The 24,782-nt window shown below is 43.0% G+C and overlaps 1 protein-coding gene across 1 annotated transcript in view; it reads right to left on the bottom strand.

The window, feature by feature from the left end:
• LOC126412514 (uncharacterized) overlaps positions 1-21,948 on the bottom strand; it is a 98,329-nt gene extending 76,381 nt beyond the window's left edge. Inside the window, exon 1 of the mRNA XM_050082143.1 lies at positions 21,760-21,948. Coding sequence (XP_049938100.1) covers positions 21,760-21,942 — 183 coding nt within the window. The 5' untranslated portion in view covers positions 21,943-21,948. The remainder of the gene's footprint in view (positions 1-21,759) is intronic.
• Positions 21,949-24,782: the final 2,834 nt, after the last annotated feature.

Below are 24,782 nucleotides of genomic sequence, written 5' to 3'. Positions count from 1 at the left end.
GAATGCTGAATGCAGAATAACAATAGCAGCAAGCGCTACATGCGGACACGTGCCCTTAGCGCTAGGATTTCACCCGGAACAAGTCCCGCCCATTCACCCCCCTCCACGCCTATCCATAGTGTAAGGCCCTCCCCTAAACGGCCGCCAGTTCCGCAAACTGGAAGCTACAACAAAGTTGTCATCGTCGCAGTCCAACACGTGTTATACTGTGATGAAATTCAGTAACGATAAGAAATTTAAGCTTTTCTGGATAGTAATGTAATATGAATCTGCATTATTAAAGAAATAAAAATATTTATAGAGAATTGAAAGCATCGCCAGCAATAGAAAACAAAAAATAACGTGATGTTATTTAAGGACAATAAGAAGAAATTTTCATTAACTAATTCACTTACTATAATACGTTTATTTGAGGGAAACAGCAGAGCAAACATACAATGCGAAAACAATGGTCTTGAATCTGTTATGTCGGCAGTAAAGCCACGGATGCACTCGAATAACTCTGTTGTCTAAAATATAGAAATAAGTGAAGGTTGTTTTGTTCATGTAGGCCCTCATAGTAGCTCACGAAAATTAAAGAATATAAGAATGTCATAAAGTAGAAATGCCTAATGAAAGCAGTAAGATATTTGCATGTATGACATATTTCGTTAGTATTTGCATGGGTAATGGGTAAATTTTAACTTGTAAATTCTTCCAATACCATACCTGCGCATTATAAACGAGGTTACAAAGAATTGTAGCTGTTTCTGTGTGATTAGTGACCTATATGCTGTTGCAAACGTCTCAGGAAAATAATGTGTCGTTATTCTTTGTCCTGTCTGTTTTTAACCAAAAGATTTATTAATTTCGTAAATGCTATTCAAACCATTTTAAAAAAATAATAATGTGATGTTTATGTTTGTCACAGAGCAGTTATGGAGGAAATATATGCTGAGGTGTTTCATGGCTGTAAGACTTCCTTCATGCTGTGCTAGTTCCTCTTTCACCCCTAAAATTTTTCAGCAAAACTATTCAGTGAATAGCAAGCGAAATCAGCTCGGATCGATCTAGCAACAACAAAGTAATTTTTATGCCCTCTGGAAGTATAGTGAACATTGGTGCTTGTTTCACATATACCGTCTGAGTTCTGAAACAAGTGTCAAGTATACTGTGGTTCCTCTTTCTCCAAACAAATTATTCTTTGAGGGTAGGTTTATCCTGTTTTAACTTTGGGAGCTTTTCCTCACATAGAAGTATGTTTCTTCATAGGCTATTCATCTGGATACTGAGTTCTCGTATTTAAAGAATTCAGTGCTACATTGTTTTCTGTTATGTTTGCTGTGGAAGTACCTGGCACAGCTGAGGCCAATTGTGCACGTTTCTTGTAATGTGTCTTTTAACTACCTGGGAAAATTTAAGACCTAGCAAGATATTAATGTAACATTAGGTTCGTTTGAGCAGTTACCAGAAAGCGCCAGACAACAGGCTGTACTGCGCATGCGCAGCTACGATGACGTAGGCAGCCCGTGCTTGGTGCTTGCTCTGCTCATACGCTTTTCGTCGTATTTCTGGTGGGGCATCACGTGACCATGTGTCGCCGTGCCGCCCGTGTGGCATGTTGTTGAGAGGACAACTGAGTTGTACTTTGAGCAATTGTTTTATCATATACCACACAGATAAAGGATGCAAATAAGGAAGCAGTTCTTGGCAAAATATCATTTCAAAATTAGACTCACCAGCTCGAAGTACCATAAAATTTTGCTAAGGGGTGACTGACAGATTTTTTTTTTTTTTTAATTCGTCCTCTCCAATATTGTTATGCAGCATTTCCAACAGGTTTACATCTACACAGCACTGCAAAAAGCTACTGGTATGGAATACAAGTTACTTGCAACAAAAAAAGAGACAGTTTCTTGTGTAGCTTATACCGGAATAAAGGACAAGAAATTTCATGACTATTTCAAAATGTGAAAAAATTAACATGGTTGTCTGCGAGGCAAAAAAACTCTACAACTGACAGTTTATATTCTACCCTAGGAATAAATATGAAGCCATGTGGGGAGTTAGAACGATAAAACATGGTATGCTGCCACTAAAATTTAGCATAGAATGGCATTCTATAAATTTAAGACGTAAACACAAATTAAGAAATAACTTCAGGCCCAGAGAAAGTACTAGACAAGTGCCTTGTGATCGAAAAACACTTTCACAGAAGGCAGATCTATAAAATTCTGCTACAGCTGTCATTATATTTGAAACAAAATATTTAGTTCAAAACTACTGACCAAATTTGCCTACTTAGCTTCAAGTCAATGTTTACGTATGTTCGTACGTATATAGCATTAAGACATCTTACAGTGTCATAAAAGGAACAGGACATCAGAGACTACTCCAGCAGCATCGGAATTTCATAAACCATTCTAAAATGCTTCATTCCGCTCTAATTGCACATTTCTATATCCAGATGGACTCTGAAGTACCTGATATTCAGCTTTTCATGTGGTTCTCGTGATACCAATTTTCTTGGAGATCCCGTACAGTATTCTCATGTTTGGTTCTTTATTATGGTATAACGTCATTCGTCCCAGAAAATGAAAATTTGCACTTTAAACTGAACGAGGTTGAAAGTAGCCAATAGTGCGGAATGAAACGCTTCGTTTCAAATAAACTAACTGCCTCAGCGGAAAAAAATTAACTGAAGCAAATTTCTCTATAAAACAGACAGAAATAGCTTCATTAAGACATTAATGGTTGATTGCTAATAATGTGGAAATAATATAAAATCAGAAAATTGAAACTACTAACTTATTTTGGTCTTTCATGGTTATGAGAAAGTATATTAATTCACTTGATGGCTACCGGCCAAAGAAATCTGTTTTGTTTTCATTTGACGTGGGAGCTGTAAACGAAGAGACGAAACACATACATGGCTACGGGTCACGTGGGGAAGGACCCCCCCACTATAACTCAGCTTGCTCTGCGCATGCGCGAATCTGGCAGCTTGGGCGCGCCAGGAAAATTTTTCCAGGTAGCTTCTGGCTACTTGCTGCTACTGCTCATACACCAAACAGCCACGCTCCAAGTAGCCAGAAGCGGGAGGAAGGCACTGCTCGTACACGAATTCGGCTCTGCGCATGCGCACGAGCCCGCTGGCAACTGCTCATACAAAGCTATTCACTCCAAGTGCAGCCGAACGCGGTAAGCCACGTGGGTCAACTGAAACGATGCCCAGGCGCCGAACAAAGACCGGGAAAACCGGGGGTGAGTGGGCGGGACTTGTTCCGGGTGAAATCCTAGCGCTAACGATTCCTCATGCGGACACTGCGACAGCTAGACCAAACCACAACAGTGCACTACAGCCACACTCGTAAACACGGTCGTCATCGTAAACATGTCCCTGCAGATGCTGCTCGCCGACCGTGGCCCGTGTTTGTTACAACACGCAACTGAACTTCGGAGGTTTCAAGCGTCAACTTTAGGTTACAATATCTCCGGATGTAATTAACATTTTACAATGCAACAAACGGCACTGATTACGTATTTGTTTATATGTTCAGATGTACTAACAAAACTAACGTGGTTCCATTTAAAAAACGTAGGTTTGTGTTAAAAAATATACTTCCGTGCATTTTTGTATGGTTTGTATTAAACATTTACACTAGCCCCTCTCCTCACGTTCGGTCTGTGGAATCGGTTCGTCAGTATTTGATGTGGTTTACGAAATACATCCAGCGGTAACGTTAGGTGACTCACCCTGTATATAGACACAACATGAAAACATAAACTAATTGAATGTAGATTATAGAAGGGAAAGTATGACAGAAGAGATTAGGAAACACAGAATTCAAGCTATCTCGTTACCAAATTCAAGGTAAATCAGTTCAGCGGGTTCGTAAAAATAAATAATAAATATGATGCAACAGTTTTTCACGCATCTCAGTGTTAATCACCTGATATATCCTAAAGTACGTGTCGCACTACGATATAATTTTCAGGTACATTCAGTGGTATATGTGAACACTTTATGCAAAGTGTGTTGCGATAGCAAATGCAGTTAGTAGTAAAGAAGTATAAAAATGAAAACGTCATACATGAGGCTAAAATTAACGTAAGCGATAATTATTTTTCCTTTCATATTTTGTCAGAGGGGGGCGGGCATCAGAGGGGACTAAACGGCGAGGTCATCAGTTGCGCGATTCAAAAGTTACTTGCGTAAGATAGTGCGGAGGGGTGTAACTGTGAAAGCGAGGAAGTTAAAACACACACAGTAGAGGCATAAATAAAAGGGTATGCTGAATCTAAAAAACTGGAAAAACAGAAGGATAAAAAAGCCGTCTTTGCACGGGGGAGTGTTCATGGATCGCAGACCTAGAAAACAAGAGAGGCCCCAACTACAACGACCCTGCCCCTGCTCTAGAAGTAAAGCAAAACCTTATAACTGAAAATAAAAACCACTTTCACGTAGGAAACAGAGGACCAGTTCAACCATCCGTCAATCGTCTACTAATGTTGATGACAAGGAATCCGCAAGCCTATACCTAGTACGAAGGGCCAAAAGAAAGCGACATTCCGTCAACATATGGGATACCGTCAGCCTGGCTCCCAAACACATTGTGGGGTGGTTCGGTATGCAAGAGGAAACAATGGATAAGCTAAGTATGACCGATGCTAGACGATATAAGACAGTGGACACCTTCAGAGAGGAGCGGAAGGAAGAACACCAAACTGCATTGGAGTTGCACTGTATCTCTGGAGAGGGTAATGACAGTAAACCAACAGCATCGAAGGAAGTAATGAACTGTGTAAAATTCTCATATTTGCAACCGACATACTTTTTTCTAGGATCATAAAAGAGACTTTGAAACAAGTACAAAACCAAATATTTAATAATTGTGTAGAAAAAGATTGTATTTTAAATCTAGTAAACTCTTCCAATTTAAAATTATAAAATCTACAGTAGTATACATGTGGAGGCCTACATATTACCACAGTTTAAGAATTAGATGAAATTTTCTGAGCACACTTTTCTTAATTAAACAAAGTAACATGTTACTCTTCAGACATCATAAATGTTGGACAGCGTGACAAACATTATAACTTTCCCTTCTCCAAAATAAAAAGCGCTAAAAGTATCAAAAACAATTGGCAGAAAAGGACTTCGCCCTCCATCTGACACGGAATGAAAGATAATTTCAAAATAAAAAATTATAAAACAGTGTAATTCGCTTAAAAATTTCATTGCTGCTTCAGTTACACCTAGAACAGATAAAATGCTCTGCCTGATAAGAAAAGGGCTCCTATCTAAAGTATTTCATACGGTTTACTTTATTATGTACTATATTATTATTTTTGTTGTTGTCTTTCTAGTTTTGTTCGATTAAGGAAGAGAAAGCGTGAACAATATGGGTGTGACATGATTCCTTCCTATGATATCTAAAAAGTAATTGGAAGAAAGACTGAGAATTCAATGTAGTTCAGGTGTTTGATTTGGGGAATAAAATTATGTGAGAAGTCATTAGTGTTCAAAATCACGTGTGCGTTAATACTGGAAATATCACGTTTTAGCAGTCTAATAACTAAAGACGTCTTGCTATGGTAGTGCCGCTCGGGCTCGTTGTTCAAACCATCACTGATACTGTCACTGCAGCAGTGACGGAAAAAATACAGAAGACTCTGGAGGCGAATGCGAGCGAGATCCGTGCACTGGACACATCGTTAAAAGCAAGTGAGGAGAAAGCACGACTGCTCGAACAGAAATTGATCGAGAAGTCGGACGAGCTCGAACAATATCAGAGACGCAATAATCTCAGACTGTTCGGCATTCCAGAGAGCAGCAGAGAGAACACAGATGAACTAGTGATAAACCTTGTCCAAGAAAAGCTAGGCGTGCAGGTGACTCTGAGTGACATTGGCAGAAGTCATAGAGTGGGTTGTAGGTCGCCAGGTTCTACAAAACCAAGACCGATAATAGTGAAATTTGTGTCATATAGGAAAAGATCTGAAATCTTCAGAGCAAAGAAGAATCTCGCGAAGTCGGGTCTGACAGTACGCGAGGATCTGACCTCTGAAAGACTAAACATTTTGAAGAGAGCGATTTCGAAATTTGGGCTACAGAACGTATGGACAAATGACGGCAGGATAATGGTTAAGACCGAAAACGGAAAGAGAACAATTTGCAGTGTTAATGAACTCGAAAGCCTGTGCTTTAAAAGCGTTATCATGTCTGATCTTGCTGCCACTAACATGTATGTTTATATTGTTTACACTGTCAACCGTAACTTAACTAATGTATTATCAAATTGTTCGTTTCTCTACATAACTATTTTTTATCTCTAATTATTTTCTCTTGTAGTTTTGTTATTATTTGAGTTATCAACTTTTCGTTTCTCCACATAACTATTTTCATCTTCAAAATTGCTTGTCTCATGTACTTTTGTTAATTATTACATAAGGTAGTCTCACTTCCATCCTTAATTAGCAACCCACCATCATACTTTACTTGTTATCCTCATACGTGCAATTAATACCACACTCCACCGTAACGTGCAAATTACTCCCGTTGTGTTTAGCGAAATTCCTTTCCCTGCCAGCCCACGGCTACTTCCAGAACCGTTGCAGACCTCGCTGACCTTGCCACAGATCCCGTTGCCTCCCCAGGGACCCACCCCCTCCCCCTACCGGCCGCTTTCACTGCACAGAACTGGGAGGACACTCCCTCCCCCCCCCCACCCCCTCACCCTCCTTCACACGCCTTCCGCATTCCTCATGCCAGACCCTCTTGTCACCGCTAACCACGACCCGCAAATATCTGTCGGCACTCGGCAGCCTCCTCGGGCAATCAACACCCGAGCGCACCTAGCTGCATATTGCACATACAAATGTCCAGTCTTTGCCAGCTCACTTCGACGAGTTCAAACATATATTTCAAACTACTGATATACACGTAATACTTTTGCCAGAGACTTGGCTCAAACCAAGTATTCCTACGACTTCCGTAAACCTAGATGGCTATATCTTCCTCAGGCACGACAGATGCAACAGATGAGGGGGCGGAGTAGGGGCGTACATACGCTCTGCAATTCCAAATTTTTCTTTGCCTTTATTTTTAGTGAGTGTTAAGAAATTATTAATTAAACAAATATACTGAGCATTATTCCGGTTTCATTGCAATGTAACTAACGTAAAATTTGAAAACATGAAATTTTTCCGCATAGAGACTCGACCCCGCAACCCTGGAAATACCGTTCTGTACTGTTTCCACTGAGCCAACTTCCTCCTGGAAACCACGCTAGCGTAAACGGCTCATGCATCGTCTGACACGCGCCAAAAATGCTGTGTTTTCTAAACAGTTAGCCGTCTGGAGCTCCCACTTCTGTGCCTTTCATTTCTGGCCAAGCCCTGCAAATAGCATAAATTTGGACGAAATCGGTGATAGCGAGTATGCGTGGTCCCATTGTTAGTGAAGGCAAGCAAACGTTGTTTAGAACGCAGATAAAAGGTGTGGTCAGTGTTTATCAGTATGCATTTACCCTTTTATAAAGGCAAGCGCGTTACCTCAGTAAAAGGAGATTGATATCAGCAGTACTGGCATTATCATCACTATCATTATCAACTTTTTAACTAAATACTATTGCTTCTATAAGGAGTAAACTACATTTTTGTATCTCATGAAAAGATCTACGTGAAACACAAAAATACTTTAGTGATCAGTTACACTGAGAACAATCAGTGTGAAAAAGAATATGTGGTGAGGTGAACTAGGTGGTATTACCATAGTTTTTGAAACCCTTGAGTGGCACTTAAAATCAATTTAAAGAATTTTATTGTGTATCGGTAGATCAGTTTGCCTTGTGTTCGGTTAGCACTTCAAAAGTATCTTTCCCAGGTGCTTTGTCATCTACCTAATATTCGAAGTCGCTCCTGGATCACGATTTCTCGCTAAATTTGAAGTTCTTTCATTAGTGGTATAGTACACGCGCACGCACGCACGTTCTCGAGCAGTTACACAGGCGTACGTGTCTGGACTAACCAAGAAATACAATCAGAGGTTAATTAGAAGACTAGGTCTAATTTTCTGTCGACGATGAGGTCAGTGCAGACAGAGCTAAAGCTCGGATTGGGGAAGAAAATTCGTCGTTATCTTCCAAAAGCACCATCCTAGCGTTCGCCCTAAGCGGTTTACGAAAACCACTGATGATTCGGATGGTGGATTTGAACCTCCACCCTCTCGACCTCTCGAATATGAGTACAGGGGCTTAAGAAGCGCCACCTCGCTCGCTACAGTGAGGGCTCCCTGGAAGGCAGACTAAAATATTATTAAACCTTTTTTCCCAGACTGTTGGCTGCAATAAGTCAATATTAGTCGTGGATGTCGGCAGCAACAGAGTGTATCTGAGGAGCCCTTCGTAAATCCTGTGACCTTTCGTTGCTATGGGAGAGCTGTTCACACAGACTGGCAGCTGGTGATCAAGCTTCATGATGTTATGTAGGAACTGCCATAATTCTTTGTCTTTTGGCAGAGTCAAGAAAAAAGGTGATTTGTGTCTTGAAGAACAGAAAAGTGTCACAGTTTAGGCATTAAAAAGGCTAGGCATCTAAGAGCCTGAACGTGGAAGGTATTTTACGGACGGGGTCAGTCGTGTGACGTGTTGGATAGTTGTTCCATTTGTAAGTTGTCGGTTGCCTATATGCATATAATACAATGCTTACTTGTTGATAAAATTCTTTCGGGCTTCCGGACGCATCAAGTGCTTTAAAATCCACGAGCTTTCGATTGAATATTCCTTGACCATAGTCAAGTGGTATGAAGTCACCACTAGACAATGGCCGAGAAGTACTCGGTCGAAAGCTTGCGGATTTTAAACCACCTGAAATGGATGAAGCCTGAGAGAATTTAATCAGTATATATTGCCGAAAAGCTACGCTTTCATACAACCTTACTTGTTATTTCAGTCCAAGTTACGTCCTCTGCTCTTTCGAAAGACGTCCACAACTTCATCACTGGTAATCCCACCTCGTGCTTTCACCGAAGCGAATTTAGCAGACTTGTCTTTTTCTTGCATCGATTACCAACGGTTCAAAAATCCTGTATGCAGTATACTGTACTTCTTAAACTTGATGATGCTTAAGTTAGAATTCAGAATTGTTAGAACATATTTTAAGGTAATTTTGGCAAAGGAGGACGCCAGATCGGTAAAAACCACCATACGCAGCTTTCGCCAATCACTTGACCTGTTACTGAATGCCGAAAAGCACAGATGCAGTTATGCCAACCGGATCAGCTAGCTTTCGCGTTCAAGGGGGAACATGTCACTATAGGACAGATTACAGCTATGCAGGCTGGACTTACTGCCGAAGCCTCATTTCTACATTCGACGTGGTATCCAAAACCTTACCAATTTTGAAATTTCAAAGTAAATGGTTAACAAATACACCGAAATAGGCATATCCATCTTGCACCTGCGTATCCAATCACCTGCAGGTCGAGTGGTTTGGTTAGATGGTGAACTTATTCCTGTTGTCATGTTTTGCGACTCTACGGTTTTCCGATGGCTACCTGAAAGAACAGCGTTTCTCATAAGTTTTCATTTTAAACTTGCAAAAACCGCTGCGTGAAATGTTGAAGGAAGCTCTTGGAGACAACGCTTTAGGTTAGACCTTGGGAACAAGTTAACGTACACGTGAATGTATTCTCTCAGAAGAATTTAACGCGGTAAAGACTGCGGCGATGTCTGTGGCATGATTGCTTCAGAATGAACAGAAATAAGGTGGTGTGGAACACTGCAGCCAACTTAAACAACTGCTTCAAGGCGATCCAGGCTTTCTTCCAAAGGCTATCACTACGAAAATTCTGTTTATGGCTAAAGGTAATCGTGTCATCGATACGAAGGTTGGTTTGAAAATTACGGTAGTTTACTTGGCAAGTCCCTTTTGGAGGTGGCATGCTGTTGCCTTCTTGCTCCAGTTACAGTGCGACATACAGTTTAACATATATCCGAACCACAGGGCAACTCGGAATTTTTCAGGCTAAGATATGTTGTTAGGTGAGATATAAGTGATGAATGAGGGACAAAAATCCTAGGTTTTTTTATTCGGGATGAACTCAACAACTTTTCATATTTGGTCTACCGCTTTACCATTGAACCACACGCAACAATCGTCGCACTGGAGGACTCTCTCAACGCGATCCAAGAATAGCGTTAAGTCCGGTGGACGGTGTTGACCTCTCTCTCTCTCACACACACACACACACACACACATATATATATATATATATACTCCTGGAAATTGAAATAAGAACACCGTGAATTCATTGTCCCAGCAAGGGGAAACTTTATTGACACATTCCTGGCGTCAGATACATCACATGATCACACTGACAGAACCACAGGCACATAGACATAGGCAACAGAGCATGCACAATGTCGGCACTAGTACAGTGTATCTCCACCTTTCGCAGCAATGCAGGCTGCTATTCTCCCATGGAGACGATCGTAGAGATGCTGGATGTAGTCCTGTGGAACGGCTTGCCATGCCATTTCCACCTGGCGCCTCAGAGTCCCAAACATGCTCAATGGGGGACAGATCCGGAGATCTTGCTGGCCAGGGTAGTTGACTTACACCTTCTAGAGCACGTTGGGTGGCACGGGATACATGCGGACGTGCATTGTCTGTTGGAACAGCAAGTTCCCTTGCCGGTCTAGGAATGGTAGAACGATGGGTTCGATGACGGTTTGGATGTACCGTGCACTATTCAGTGTCCCCTCGACGATCACCAGTGGTGTACGGCCAGTGTAGGAGATCGCTCCCCACACCATGATGCCGGGTGTTGGCCCTGTGTGCCTCGGTCGTATGCAGTCCTGATTGTGGCGCTCACCTGCACGGCGCCAAACACGCATACGACCATCATTGGCACCAAGGCAGAAGCGACTCTCATCGCTGAAGACGACACGTCTCCATTCGTCCCTCCATTCACGCCTGTCGCGACACCACTGGAGGCGGGCTGCACGATGTTGGGGCGTGAGCGGAAGACGGCCTAACGGTGTGCGGGACCGTAGCCCAGCTTCATGGAGACGGTTGCGAATGGTCCTCGCCGATACCCCAGGAGCAACAGTGTCCCTAATTTGCTGGGAAGTGGCGGTGCGGTCCCCTACGGCACTGCGTAGGATCCTACGGTCTTGGCGTGCATCCGTGCGTCGCTGCGGTCCGGTCCCAGGTCGACGGGCACGTGCACCTTCCGCCGACCACTGGCGACAACATCGATGTACTGTGGAGACCTCACGCCCCACGTGTTGAGCAATTCGGCGGTACGTCCACCCGGCCTCCCGCATGCCCACTATACGCCCTCGCTCAAAGTCCGTCAACTGCACATACGGTTCACGTCCACGCTGTCGCGGCATGCTACCAGTGTTAAAGACTGCGATGGAGCTCCGTATGCCACGGCAAACTGGCTGACACTGACGGCGGCGGTGCACAAATGCTGCGCAGCTAGCGCCATTCGACGGCCAACACAGCGGTTCCTGGTGTGTCCGCTGTGCCGTGCGTGTGATCATTGCTTGTACAGCACTCTCGCAGTGTCCGGAGCAAGTATGGTGGGTCTGACACACCGGTGTCAATGTGTTCTTTTTTCCATTTCCGGGAGTATATATATATATTGACAGAAGTGACGTACAAACTATTGGGTACCGGTACTTCATAACGATGCATGATTAATACGATCTAGAGTATTCAGGAATTTTTGATGAAAACAAGATAGTAATTACTAGACAACTACTGTATTCACCAGTCTGTGTTCTGTGTGACTTCTTTCCTTTTCCCAAGATGAACAGTAGGTGAAAGGGGCGGAGATTTAATACAGAGGAGAAGTGGAGATGCAGAGGGTACTAAGCAAACTAACAAAGAAATACTTCCATGTTGCACTTCAAAAGTGACAGAAAAGTAGCGAATGGTGTATCCACTCCCAAGGGAACTATATTTGAAAATGATAGTGCAGGATAACGGCTACGTAAGACTTGCTAATTTCAACTAGTACATTTCGGGAACATTTTGATACCACCTCTTATACCTTCATATAGTCCTCCGGAATATTTCATACGATGTTATGAAATGGAAATGCCAGGAACGCTAGAATTTTACATCTCGTCAACTTTCGTATCATAAAGACAGAGGAAACAAAGCGGCAATATGCTGTTTATGAATCCACGCTGTGGTGATGTCGGAAAAGCAGGATGGCCTGACAGAGTCACTACATTCGCTCCTCCCACCGACTGTCAGTATCCGCCTGCTTAGCTGGGTAGTAACGTGCTCGCTTCCCATGCAAGCGGGTCCGGGTGCGATTCCCGGCCGGGTTGGAGATTTTCTCCGCTCGAGGACTGGCTGTTGTGTTGTCCTCATCATCATTTCATTCTCATCACCGACGCGCAAGTCGCTCATGTGGCGTCGACTGAAATAAGACTTGCACACGGCGGCCGAACTTTCCCGGATGGGGCCTCCCGGCCAACGATGCCATACGCTCATTTCCATTTTTACCAAAGGTCAGTAATGCAGATTTGAAAAGAGTCCGGCTCACGGCGTTCTGTGTCTTTTGTTGAAAGGGTTGGTCAGCTGCAGTCGAGATTAGGCAGCTACGGGCGAGAGCCAAATACCTTCTGTCCCGGGGCAAACTGATATTCGTGTTCACCCCGGCTGCTGGCACCGTCTGCATGTAGCGCCGCTAGCAGGGACGCTAATGATCTGCTGATAGCAGACCCCGACGTCGTCTCTTTTCGGAACGAGACGAAAACTTCGCAACAGCTTTGAATGTGTGCTTGAGGCAGATAATCGTCTGTGCCATTTTGGCTCTCATAGTGATTAAGTCTGTGTGTGTGTGTGTGTGTGTGTGTGTGTGTGTGTGTGTGTGTGTTTTATCCTCTTGGAAGGTCCTTACACAAAATGTTTCCTCGGGTTTGGTAAAACAACCTTTTTTTCTGGACAAACATGATTAAAATCCACTTACGGCTACCTTCATTTCGTGGTTTTCTTATATCGCATATTCCTCACGACTCTCTCGGCAAACAGAAGGAATTGTGTTGTCTCACTTGAGCTGACAATGATCACACACAAATGTGACCTCGAAACAAGAAAGATGTGTCAATGAATAAAAACAAAAAAAGAAAAAAAAATCTCTGGAGTGGCAGTCGGCACAGGAACGAGTTCCAGATATCCGTCTGGCCGGACACATTAAGGATTTCCACGTTTCCTTTGGATCACTTGGGGCGACTAAGGAGATGGTTGATTTATGAAGACAATAATCGATTTTCCTGCCCCAAGCTTGTCTCAATCCGAGCATGTGCTACGTTTTTAATGATTTCCTTACGGCAGTGAGTTTAGCTTTCCTTGCTTCTTTCAGTTTGATAAGGACAAGAGACTGCTTACGTAGAATTTTCGTCGAATGATCTTGGAATTATAATGAGGGTCGTCCCTACTAATATTGCCATTTTTATCTTTTTTCTGTTTACAACTCGAAATCGATCAGCTTGTCATAAAAAACTCCCTATTCAAACTGAAAGTTCATAAAATTTCCTACAAATTTCACTATTTAGGATTTTTCCTTCCAGCGAACGTTGGGGGTCGACCGCTAGGTGAAAATTGGTGTATTTCGCCTGTTTCCGCAAAAACGCATTTATTTGTTTTCGTAACTGTAACTCATTATCAAAGGCTGCAATTTAGGTTTAAATTTGAGTGGAGTACACCACGAGGTCAGTAAACCGGTGCTGCTTAGCCCTTGTCGCCCCAGTTCAGAGGAATGACTCAGACACAGCAAATATCGACAGAAGATAGGGACTACAAACAGTTGAGGACCAGATTTCAGGCGCCCGGCGTGACGAGTAAGAGCCGATCACTGTATACGATACAGATCGGATAAATATTTCCATGAAGGTCCCAATGTTGCAACGGAAGCAGATAATAGTGCATTCCGAGACCGCATTTCAAGAAGACTGTATAATGGCTACCCATTCTTACATTAACTTTTACATTCCTCCTTCTATTCTGCGGAGACAGAACAAAAACTGAGAAATAAAACGTTACTTCATTGGTGACAAAGAGTTCATTGCTGTAGGAGGAGCGTAGAAATCACGTATTCGCCGTAGCCCACGATGATGTTGAAAGTGTAATGTTGATAACGTGTGATAAAATATCAATATTTATAGGGATGTACGGTTTAGGTCACAAACGATGTAGGCACCTTACGTCTATCTGATTGCGTTATGCTGAATAGAAATTGAAAAGCAGAGGGAAAAAGGCAAAGCGAATTAAAAATTGCTTACTTGATCCACTCACCCTGAACTGAGATTTTCCCTAATCATTTCAAACATTATCGTTGCTGTTGTGTTTGTTAGTACAATGCTATTTTCGTTTCGACAAGAGGTTCTCCATCGTTTTATTGTTCTGGTCATTCAATTTTAAAATTCTGGACGTGTAATGACGTTTGATCCTCATGTGTTGTTGACCTAGGTCCAATGAAATTAAAAACTTAAATAAATAAGCGTTGTCTGAATTAAGATTGTCCTGAGGCCAGCTTGGAGCAGAGTAACAGATTCTATGTACAAAATCATTACGACAAAAGAAACGCTTTAGGACGATCGCTACCAACGATCTGTCACATACAATTCAGACTAATAGTGCTTCGACGATGTAGAAGAGTGTGATGCTTGTGTTTAAACATTCGACAGCTGAATTTGTCCACAGGATAAGCGCACATTTCTCATCACATCTCCAGTTTGCAGAAGCACATAATCGAATGTCGGCCCTAGAGGACGTTTTGATATTTAGGATGGGTGTACATCATTGACAACAAGATTCCATCGATTCTGAGACTGTTTGGATTGCAAGATCAAAACACTATAGAAAAAGTTATTGTCATACGAGTCTTAAACATGTTGCTGACAGTGGAAAAGATACGCTAAAACAAATAGTCAAATCAGACCCTTATGGAAACCCAAGTTCACATTATTTATCCGCCTTAAAACGCACACAAAGGTTGGCAAATATGCTGTTCTGGTTCGCCCATGTGTATTGTTGCAAATAAACTTAGCATAATCAAAAATAATCATGTGGAACACAGAAAAAAATTTGAGCTGCAAATTCAACATACCTAACTCGAGCACTGATTCCACACGAACGCTTTATATGTAGTTTGCAGTTAGCCAGCCGCGTAGGGCACCGAAATTCGGGCAGAAATTGGGGAAATTACTGCAGATTGCTTTGTAAACTTACGTTGTTATCTGCTTCTCCCCTGGTACTGTTGGATGAGTTGTCCGAGTGTCGGCCTCTGGTATCTAAGTTCAGTTGTTAAAGCCCAATTGACGTCTAGCACCAATACATTTTTCTTCGAACTCGAAATACCTCGCACGCCATGCCACACAAAAAATGTCTCCAGAAAAGCATAAAACCTCAGATTTTGCAGCCGAACTTACAGTATAACTAGTTCAAAAAATGGCTCTGAGCACTATGGGACTTAACTTCTGAGGTCATCAGTCCCCTAGAACTTAGAACTACTTAGTCCTAACTAACCTAAGGACATCACACCCATCCATGCGCGAGGCAGGATTCGAACCTGCGACCGTAGCGGTTGCGCGGTTCCAGACTGTAGCGCCTAGAACTGCTCGGCCACTCAGGCCGGCAGTATAACTAGTGGCACAGAGTCAAAATTAAAATTCTGAGAAAATGACCACTGTATCTTCACACGGTACCCGGTTCGAATTAATTAATTTCTTGTATGATTGTTTCTTGACTTTTCGTGGTTCTAACATAGTTATTTTTTTACTGTTCTTTTTTATAATTAAATCTCACTTCCTGTCACCGAATTAAGTTATCATGTATTATGTTGTACTTTCTTTCGATTAGTATACGAGTAATATTAGAGTTTAGAGCTTTGTTTTGGGCAGAAGGTGTGAATTGTTAGACTGATATTTTTTCGTGGGTCGAAGGGAGGGGGTTGGGTGACGGGAGACAGTGTACCTTGTGGAGCCGGCACCGTGAAGCACACTACTCCAGTAGTGCGAAAAGTAAATTATTTCACCTATTTGTGGCTAGAACTTACGTTTACATTCTAAGCACATTTAACACAATATTGTGATAATGAATTTTCCAAGTTATTTACCAAAATACACATCATCCATATTAAGAGATGCATTGCAACGCACTCATGTTTATTTGTATCTATTGATCAGTTTTGAAAATAAATGCTGACACTTTCCTTTTACTCCTAGGAAGCGCTTATTTTATGCGACAACAAAAAAAAGGGCCAAATCAGGCAGCTCAAAACCTAGTTTTTGCGGACTGTGGTAGGTTTGCAGTAGAATACTCGGGGAGAGGCAGCTTTTATTGGTTCAAGTCCCGTCCCGGTACATAGCTTTTTTAAACGATTACCTGTACTCACACTACATTTAGTAAAACTTGTTTCCATTTTTATAGCTAGCGATAGCGAATCACTTGCCATTAGTGATGACGTTACGTGTGTTCTTTGTATGCTCGACTCATTCTAATCAATGTGGAGTGAGAACTCTTTCACTCATTCATACACCAAGAATTTTCGACTAAGAGCGCTATGCCTTTGACGCCCACGAAAAAAATAAAAAAATATTCCATCAATCTATCTGTGGTAATTCGGAAGAACTCTTGTAAGTGATATAATTATATCCAAGGAACATAGAACAGCCGGCCGGGGTGTCCGAGCAGTTCTAGGCGCTACAGTCTGGAACCGGGCGACCGGTACGGTCGCAGGTTCGCATCCTGCCTCGGGCATGGATGTGTGTGATGTCTGCCGCGCGACCGGTAAGGTCGCAGGTTCGAATCCTACCTCGGGCATGGATGTGTGTGATGTCCTGAAGTTAGTTAGGTTTAAGTAGTTCTAAGTTCTAGGGGACTGATGACCTCAGAAGTTAAGTCCCATAGTGCTCAGAGCCATTTGAAACATTTTGAACATAGAATAAAAAATTATATCGAAGAGGCGGCTGTCACGGAGCCAGATATCGATTTCACAGCGATGACAACTACAGCGAGAAAAGATGAATGATATGGATTTTGTGTATAGCTTCCTAGCAATCTCCATTACAAATGATAAACTTTTCGGATGATTTTGTTATTTTTTTAAATTAAATCATAGGGATAAGTGGGTGGATGACTGAGGGTAAGTGGATCAGTTTTAGTCAAAAGTAATAGCAAATTAAGAGCAGAAGCAAAACTATGTAAATATGATTTTCAGTTGCAGCAGTATGCCATGATTTACGAGGAAGCGGTTAGGCAGGAACCTTATAGCACAGCTGTAATTGCTGCCACTGAAACGATCAGTAATCATATTTACAGTATTGCTTCTCCTACGGATGTATTATTTCTTTTGTCAGTAAAAACTGACCCACTTACCTTCACTCCGCCACCTACAGAATCATCTGAAACATTGATCACTGGAAATAAAGACTGCGTGATAGAGAGCCGCGTGGTCTTCATTGTACGTATGGAGTATAGAAGTTTATTACAAATGCACAAGTGCTTGTCTTTCGGAGTTCGTTCAAATGGCTCTGAGCACTATGGGACTTAACATCTGAGGTCATCAGTCCCTAGAACTTAGAACTACTTAAACCTAACTAACCTAAGGACATCACACACATCCATGCCCGAGGCAGGATTCGAACCCGCGACTGTAGCGGTCGCGCGGTTCCAGACTGTAGCGCCTAGAACCGCTCGGCAACTCCGGCCGGCCGGAGTTAATTATGCCGCCGTACTTTGTAAAAAAATGTTCAAAGGTGTGTGAAATCTTATGGGACTTAACTGCTAAGGTCATCAGTCCCTAAGCTTACACACTACTTAACCTAAATTATCCTAAAGACAAATACACACACCCATGCCCGAGGGAGGACTCGAACCTCCGCCGGGACCAACCGCACAGTCCATGACTGCAGCGTCTTAGACCGCTCGGATACTTTGTAAAAATAATTAAAAATACTCGAACATTATAAAAGCCATGTCTACTTTAAATATATCAGACCTACGCAATTATTATTGTCTTTCGATATTAACACAAGATACTACCTTCATCTCGTATTGGGAAAGCCGCTCGCTTCGCCGCACATTATTTGTGATTCTTACAATCGATATCTCGAGAACCTTCGATATAATTATATCGATTACAAGAGTTTTCCCAAATTACCCTGTCTGTTTCCGCATGAAAGATTCATGAAACAGTGCTTTTGTAAATGAATCTGCCTAAACTGTCACTACTTTCTCAAGTCAAGTTCAACACACGCTCTCGAAACAACTTATGAAGATAGGAGCTACATAGCTCTCCTCCAATCTTGCAAATTTTCATCGTTTACGTACGGTGTATCTACATAAGACGCACCAAAATACTCTGAGATTTGCGTATGTGTAATACAGCCTTTCTAAATTTGTGTTGCGGTTCAGTTTTTAAAGCGACAGCTGAGGTAAACATGTCACAGTGATTTCTTCATTTGCGTGATTATAGTGGCCAAAAACTAGCTATTAAGTTGGCAAGACTAAACACACAGACATACGTTTAGCAAGGAGAACGTAAACACCATTGGCGCTATATTTTGTAGTACAAGAGTATCATGAAATTTGTAGTGCTGGCGTACGTGATATTTACCAAAAACAGCCTTGACAAAAGCAGAAATACTTAGAAAATATGCAGACAGACGACACTTCCGGAAGTAAGCGGAAATGTGACAAAAATTCTACCACTGACAACGTTTTAAGTCAGCAAAATGAAACATGTATGAAAATATAAGTAAATTTTTTAGTATTTGTATGCACAGATTTTAAATACCTTCTATAAATGTCAGAGCGTAATTTGACATCTTACACTATAGATCAATCCGCTAGCACAATCTTCACTTCAAAGTCACATTTGTCGGCTTTGCCAACTCATCAACAAAATTATCACTTTTCAGTGATTTGAGTATTTATTTATTAGAAATGTGCTGGTGATTAACGTTGTCAGTTTAATTAAGCAACTAAGATTTCCACTTTGGGTAAGGTACATTATATTACTCACCACATAATTTTCCATTTCTATTGTGTCACGTTTTAATATTTTCCCGTTATGCCTATAGGATTTTTTATTTAAGTAGGGCGACATAACTCTAAAAATACGAGGTTGTGTAATGAATGTCACATTTTAGATTTGTATGTGTTGCAAATGGAAATTCGAGTGCTGAAGGTATTTTTATTGAACATTTTTATGCACAATTTTGTGTACTTTTAGATCTGAAGATGGGTTGGTAATGAGCCGAAAAGGGCAATAGCCGACACAGACAATCAGTAAAGAAAATTTACGGACTCGACATAGAATTTTTATCCACTCGTGTTTTATGTCCCATTTCAGCCTAGCCTAGACCTTGAGTTAACAGGCCTCTCCGTCACCACAACTAAGACTTTAGAGGGAGGGGGCCAGCGTAATGTAAACAGCTGTAAACGTGAAGGACGTAGGCCTAACCGAAAAGCGTGAACGATAACCACGACAGTAACCGCATCTGTCGAAGCGCCGCTTTCGAATGCAGCAATCGAGTGGAAATGGAGCAGAAAATACACTCCTAACAACGGTATGTCCACCTTTGGCGCGGTAACAGCAGCGTCGCGGTATGGAAGCAGTGAGGCCTTAGTAGGTCGCTGGAGGGAGTCGGCACCACATCTGAACACACAAGTCACTCAATTCCTGTACATTTCTGGAAGGGGGACAATGAGCTCCGACACCACTTTCAGTTCCATCCCAAATGTGTTCGATCGGGCTCAGATCCCTCGAGTTTGGGGCTGGGTGGGGGGGGGGGGGGGGCAGCATATCAACTGGAACTCGTCAATGTGTTCCTCGAACCACTCCATCACACTCCTTGCCTTGTGACAGAAAGCACTATCTTGTTGAAAAATGCCACTACCGTCGGGAAACATGATCGCCATGAAGGGGTGTACGTGGTCTGCAACCAAAGCGCGATCTCCTTGGCCGTCATGGTGCCTTGCACGAGCTCCGCTGATCCCATGGCTGGCCACTTGATGGTTCCACAGAGCATAAAGGAGACGCCGCCGGTTTGTCTCCATCCCGCAGAACAGGTGTCAAGCAGCTGTTCCCCTAGAAGACGACGGATTCGCCCCGTCCCGTGGCACGACGAAGAAGGTATCGGGATTAATCATACCATGCAACGCTCCACCACTGCGCCAACATCCAGTGCCGATGGCCACGTTCCCATTCAGTCGTAGTTACCGATATGTCGTGGTGTCAACATAGGCACATGCGTGAGTCACCGGCGCCGCAGGCCCGTCGTTAGGAGTGTTAGGTGCACTGTGTGTTCAGACACACCTGTAAACCTACAACGTGCTGACACGAGGAAAGTTTCCAACCGATTTCTCATACACAAACAGCAGTTGACCGGCGTTGCATGGAGAAACGTTGTTGTGATACCTCGTGTAAGGAAGAGAAATGCGTACCATCACGTTTCCGACTTTGATAAAGGTGGGATTGTAGACTATCGCGGTTGCGATTTATCGTATCGCGACATTCCTGCTCGCGTTGGTCGAGATCCAGTGACTGTTAGCAGAATATGGAATCGTTGGGTTCAGGAGGGTAATACGGAACGCCGTGCTGGATCCCAACGGCCTCGTATCACTAGCAGTCGAGATGACAGGCATTTTGTCCGCACGACTGTAACGGATCGTGCAGCCACGTCTCGATCCCCGAGTCAACAAATGGGGACGTTTGCAAGACAACGACCATGTGCACGAACAGTTCGACGACGTTTGCAGTAGCATGGACTATCAGCTCGGAGACCATGGCTGCGGTTAGCCTTGACGCTGCATCACAGACAGGTGCGCCTGCGGTGGTGTACTCAACGACGAACCTGGGTGCACGAATGCCAAAACGTCATTTTTTCAGATGAATCTAGGTTCTGTTTACAGCATCGTGATGGTCGCATCCGTGTTTGGCGACATCGCGGTGAACGCACATTGGAAGCCTGTATTAGTCATCGCCATACTGGCGTATCACCCGGCTTGTTATTATGCCGTGCCATTGGTTACAAGTCTCGGTCATCTCTTGTTCGCATTGACGACACTTTGAACAGTGGACGATGCATTTCAGATGTTTTACGATCCGTGGCTCTACCCTTCATTCGATCACTGCGAAACCCTACATTGCAGCAGGATAATACACGACCGCATGTTGCAGGTCATGTACGGGCCTTTCTGGATACAGAAAATGATCGACTGCTGCCTTGGCCAGCACATACTCTAGATATCTCACCAATTGAAAACGTCTGGTCAATGGTGGCAGAGCAACTGGCTCGTCACAATACACCAGTCACTACTCTTGATTAACTGTGGTATTGTGTTGAAGCTGCATGGGCAGCTGTACCTGTACACGCCAACCAAGCTCTGTTTGACTCAATGCCCAGACGTATCAAGGGCGTTATTACGGCCAGAGGTGGTTGTTCTGGGTACTGATTTGTCAGGATCTATGCAACCAAATTGCGTGAAAATGTAGTCACATGTCAGTTCTAGTATAATATATTTGTCCAATGAATACGTTTGTCATCTGCATTTCTTCTTGGTGTAGCAATTTTAATGGCCAGTAGTGTATTACATGCATCGTACGTGTATCTCAGTGGCACTCATTACGCGGAAGGTGACGCTGCTATCGCCTGGACCGGTTTGTATCGATAATAGGTCGGTGGTCATAATTTTCTGACTGGTCAACGCATATACTGATGGGCGCGGCCTTTAGCGCTTGCATACCTGCATTGGCGGGTGTTCTGGAGCCTGGGTGTTCGTCGTCGACGTGGTGGCGATGCGCGGTATCTTGATTCCGCGCCGTCTGCTGTAGCCCTGCCTGGCGAACTCTGCCGCGTCCACCATCTGCATCAGCAATAGCAGCGCCGTCGCCACGCAGAACGCTGCCCTGGACTCAGTTGCCACCATCTTCACTGGCCGACTGTCGGAGAGCTACTGAACATCAGCCACGGCGCACCAGCAAACAAACAGACATGACCTCAGAGCTTGCGAGACTCCGGAGACCCGGAAGTGACGTCAAAATGACGTGTACGTGTCCAACAGCGCATTTCGAGTACGGCTGAGTTTACAGTGGCTCCGATTACAGTTGCTGGACGCTGTCACCAGAGGTCGTCCGCTGTCATCGGCCGACAGTACATCCGATCCCTTACGCCAGTTTCTGGCGGTATCTAGGACATTAGGTTGGATTAGGTTAGAATCCATTTTCTGTAAAAATTAGGTTAGGGTCTAGCGTCCATGGGTGGTATGGGTACCACGACACCTCTGTGGTTGGAGAAGAGCGCTACATTGCTGCTTTTGCATCCGAGTTTTTGCTATTAACAAGACACCGAATGCACCTTACTTTGCTACATCTGTCTCGAAAATGAAGTGACAAGTAGCGTACACTCTGCCCTCAGTTATCGGAATTTCGAATGCATGAGATTAAGGGAGAAACGTTGCATTACAAAAATGGTTCAAATGGTTCTGAGCACTATAGGACTTAACAGCTGAGGTCATCAGTCCCCTAGAACTTAGAACTACTTAAACCTAACTAACCTAAGGACATCGCACACATCCATGCCCGAGGCAGGATTCCAACCTGCGACCGTAGCGGTCGCGCGGTTCCGGACTGTAGCGCATAGAGTTCCGTTACATATTCGAGACGATTCATGATGTCCTTTGAAAAGCAAGGTTTTGCTGTATTTATTTGAAATTGTGCAGATGTACTTCAATTAACCTTCACTGCCATTCCACAACGTATGGAAGACAAGCATAAAATTTAGAATAAGATACTCAGAACATCTGAAGCACTGAAATGTGGAAACACAAACACCATGTATGCAAATCACTTCGTATAACAGACACTACTTCACTGGTATTAAAACGCTAAGAAGCAGAAGTAATAATCTGTAGACAGCTATTGCGCACCTACTACAGCCCAAAGAAGATACACCACATTAACTAGAGCGGTGCGCCACGCTTCTCACTTGAACGAATTATTTTTGGGGCTATAATTACTTAGATTTTGCGTATTTGTGGTTCCCAATAACCCTGCGATTTCAGTCCATAGATTCCGAACTATATCCTGATTATGATATTTTTCATCCTCAGGATGCCACAAACTCACTCTTTCTTGTGATAAACTTGTCAGCTTCTCACAGTGCATACTTACTGTGTAAGAACGTCGGTCGATTTGACTGAAGAAAATAAACTGATTTGAATTTCATCGATTGTTGTCCGAACGAAGTGTCGAAGTTCGGACGATGAAATCGGCTACAATGTGTCCACGCACGTAGTAGCGTACTGATTTGAAAAGATCTGCCGTCTTCGGCCGATGTCGGTAATCGGCGGAATCCACTGTGCCACAGTGACTGCAGCCTAAGCTAAGCTTGGCACTGACACCGCGAGCACCTTGTCCCTTGCGAGAGTGATCTCCGGAAATCGCAGAAACAGCTTCTCAATATTTCGCTCGCAGCAATTTAGTCCAGTTGGGGATGTCAGGAAGACCATATATATCGTTATAGATGCTTGCATTAGGCAGAAACGAAGTATATAACCACAAGCTTTTCTTAAGAAGGAAAAGCAAATCAAATTTCCCCGAGAATATGAATCTATTATGGTGATTACAACTAAAAAAAAGCGAATGACCTGATCATTCTTGTTTCGTACGTTCATGCTATCTGTAATAATAGGGCTAATATGTCACTGTTATGTTACAGATTTTTGAAGAGAAATAAAAGTAGTTTACAAACTGTCAGAAACTGGTGTGCTGTGGACACTGTACTGGTGCTAAAATGTACTGATTTTCTGGCGTCTATCTTAAGGGGGGGGGGGGGGGGGATTATACTGAAAAGTACTGTAGTGAAATATATTCTACAGGAAACGATAGAATTCCAGTTACAAAAGGGCGACGATATACTGAAATCTGCATGATTCTTTAATTAAAATAACTTCTGTTTTAAATAACGGCGCACAGCCTTGTTACGGATGTGAAGCACCTTAAAATATTACACATAAAACGTTTGCGTGATGTATCGAAAAGCTAAACGCTCAGGATATCTTTGATAAACTTAAGCATGGGAAATGTTGTTATTCGTAGATGTCGCGTGGCGAAATGTTGTCTCTTCGGAAGGAAACCTAAATTATTTATTATTTCTTACTTAAAAATATTGTTTTTGAAATGGTAATCAAAAAATGGCTCTGAGCACTATGGGACGTAACATCTGTGGTCATCAGTCCCCTAGAACTTAGTACTACTTAAACCTAACTAACCTAAGGACATCACACACATCCATGCCCGAGGCAGGATTCGAACCTGCGACCGTAGCAGCCGCGCGGTTTCCGACTGCGCGCCTAGAACCGCTAGACCACCGCGGCCGGCGAAATGGTAATCGATCCCGTGAAGCAGCTTATGTGAATCACAGAACTGATAGTCCACAAGTTACGATAAATACTGCAAATGCTTTAAAGTTACTAATATATTCACATTAAGCCTGTCAAAGAAAACTATTTTACACGCTCAGGCGTTTATGTCTGAGAGAAGCTGTGAAAATATTAAAAGAGATGTTACTGCCGGTAATGGCGGCCAATAATGACTTTCATTGGCGCGATCTTCCCACGCTGCTACAGTCACTGAAAATTTAAAAAGTTACAACTTCCTGCACGATAAAGGACTGTTACTTTAATGAAACATAATAGCTCTTTCTGTTATATATTTTAACACTTTTAAATTATTACAGACGTACAATGTTCAATGGCCGACCGTTGTC

This window comes from Schistocerca serialis, chromosome 7 (genome assembly GCF_023864345.2).
Source record: "Schistocerca serialis cubense isolate TAMUIC-IGC-003099 chromosome 7, iqSchSeri2.2, whole genome shotgun sequence".
NCBI classification, from domain to species: Eukaryota; Metazoa; Arthropoda; class Insecta; order Orthoptera; family Acrididae; genus Schistocerca; species Schistocerca serialis.
Note: the sequence above shows the minus strand (reverse complement) of the source record. Positions and strands in the feature narration are given on the sequence as shown.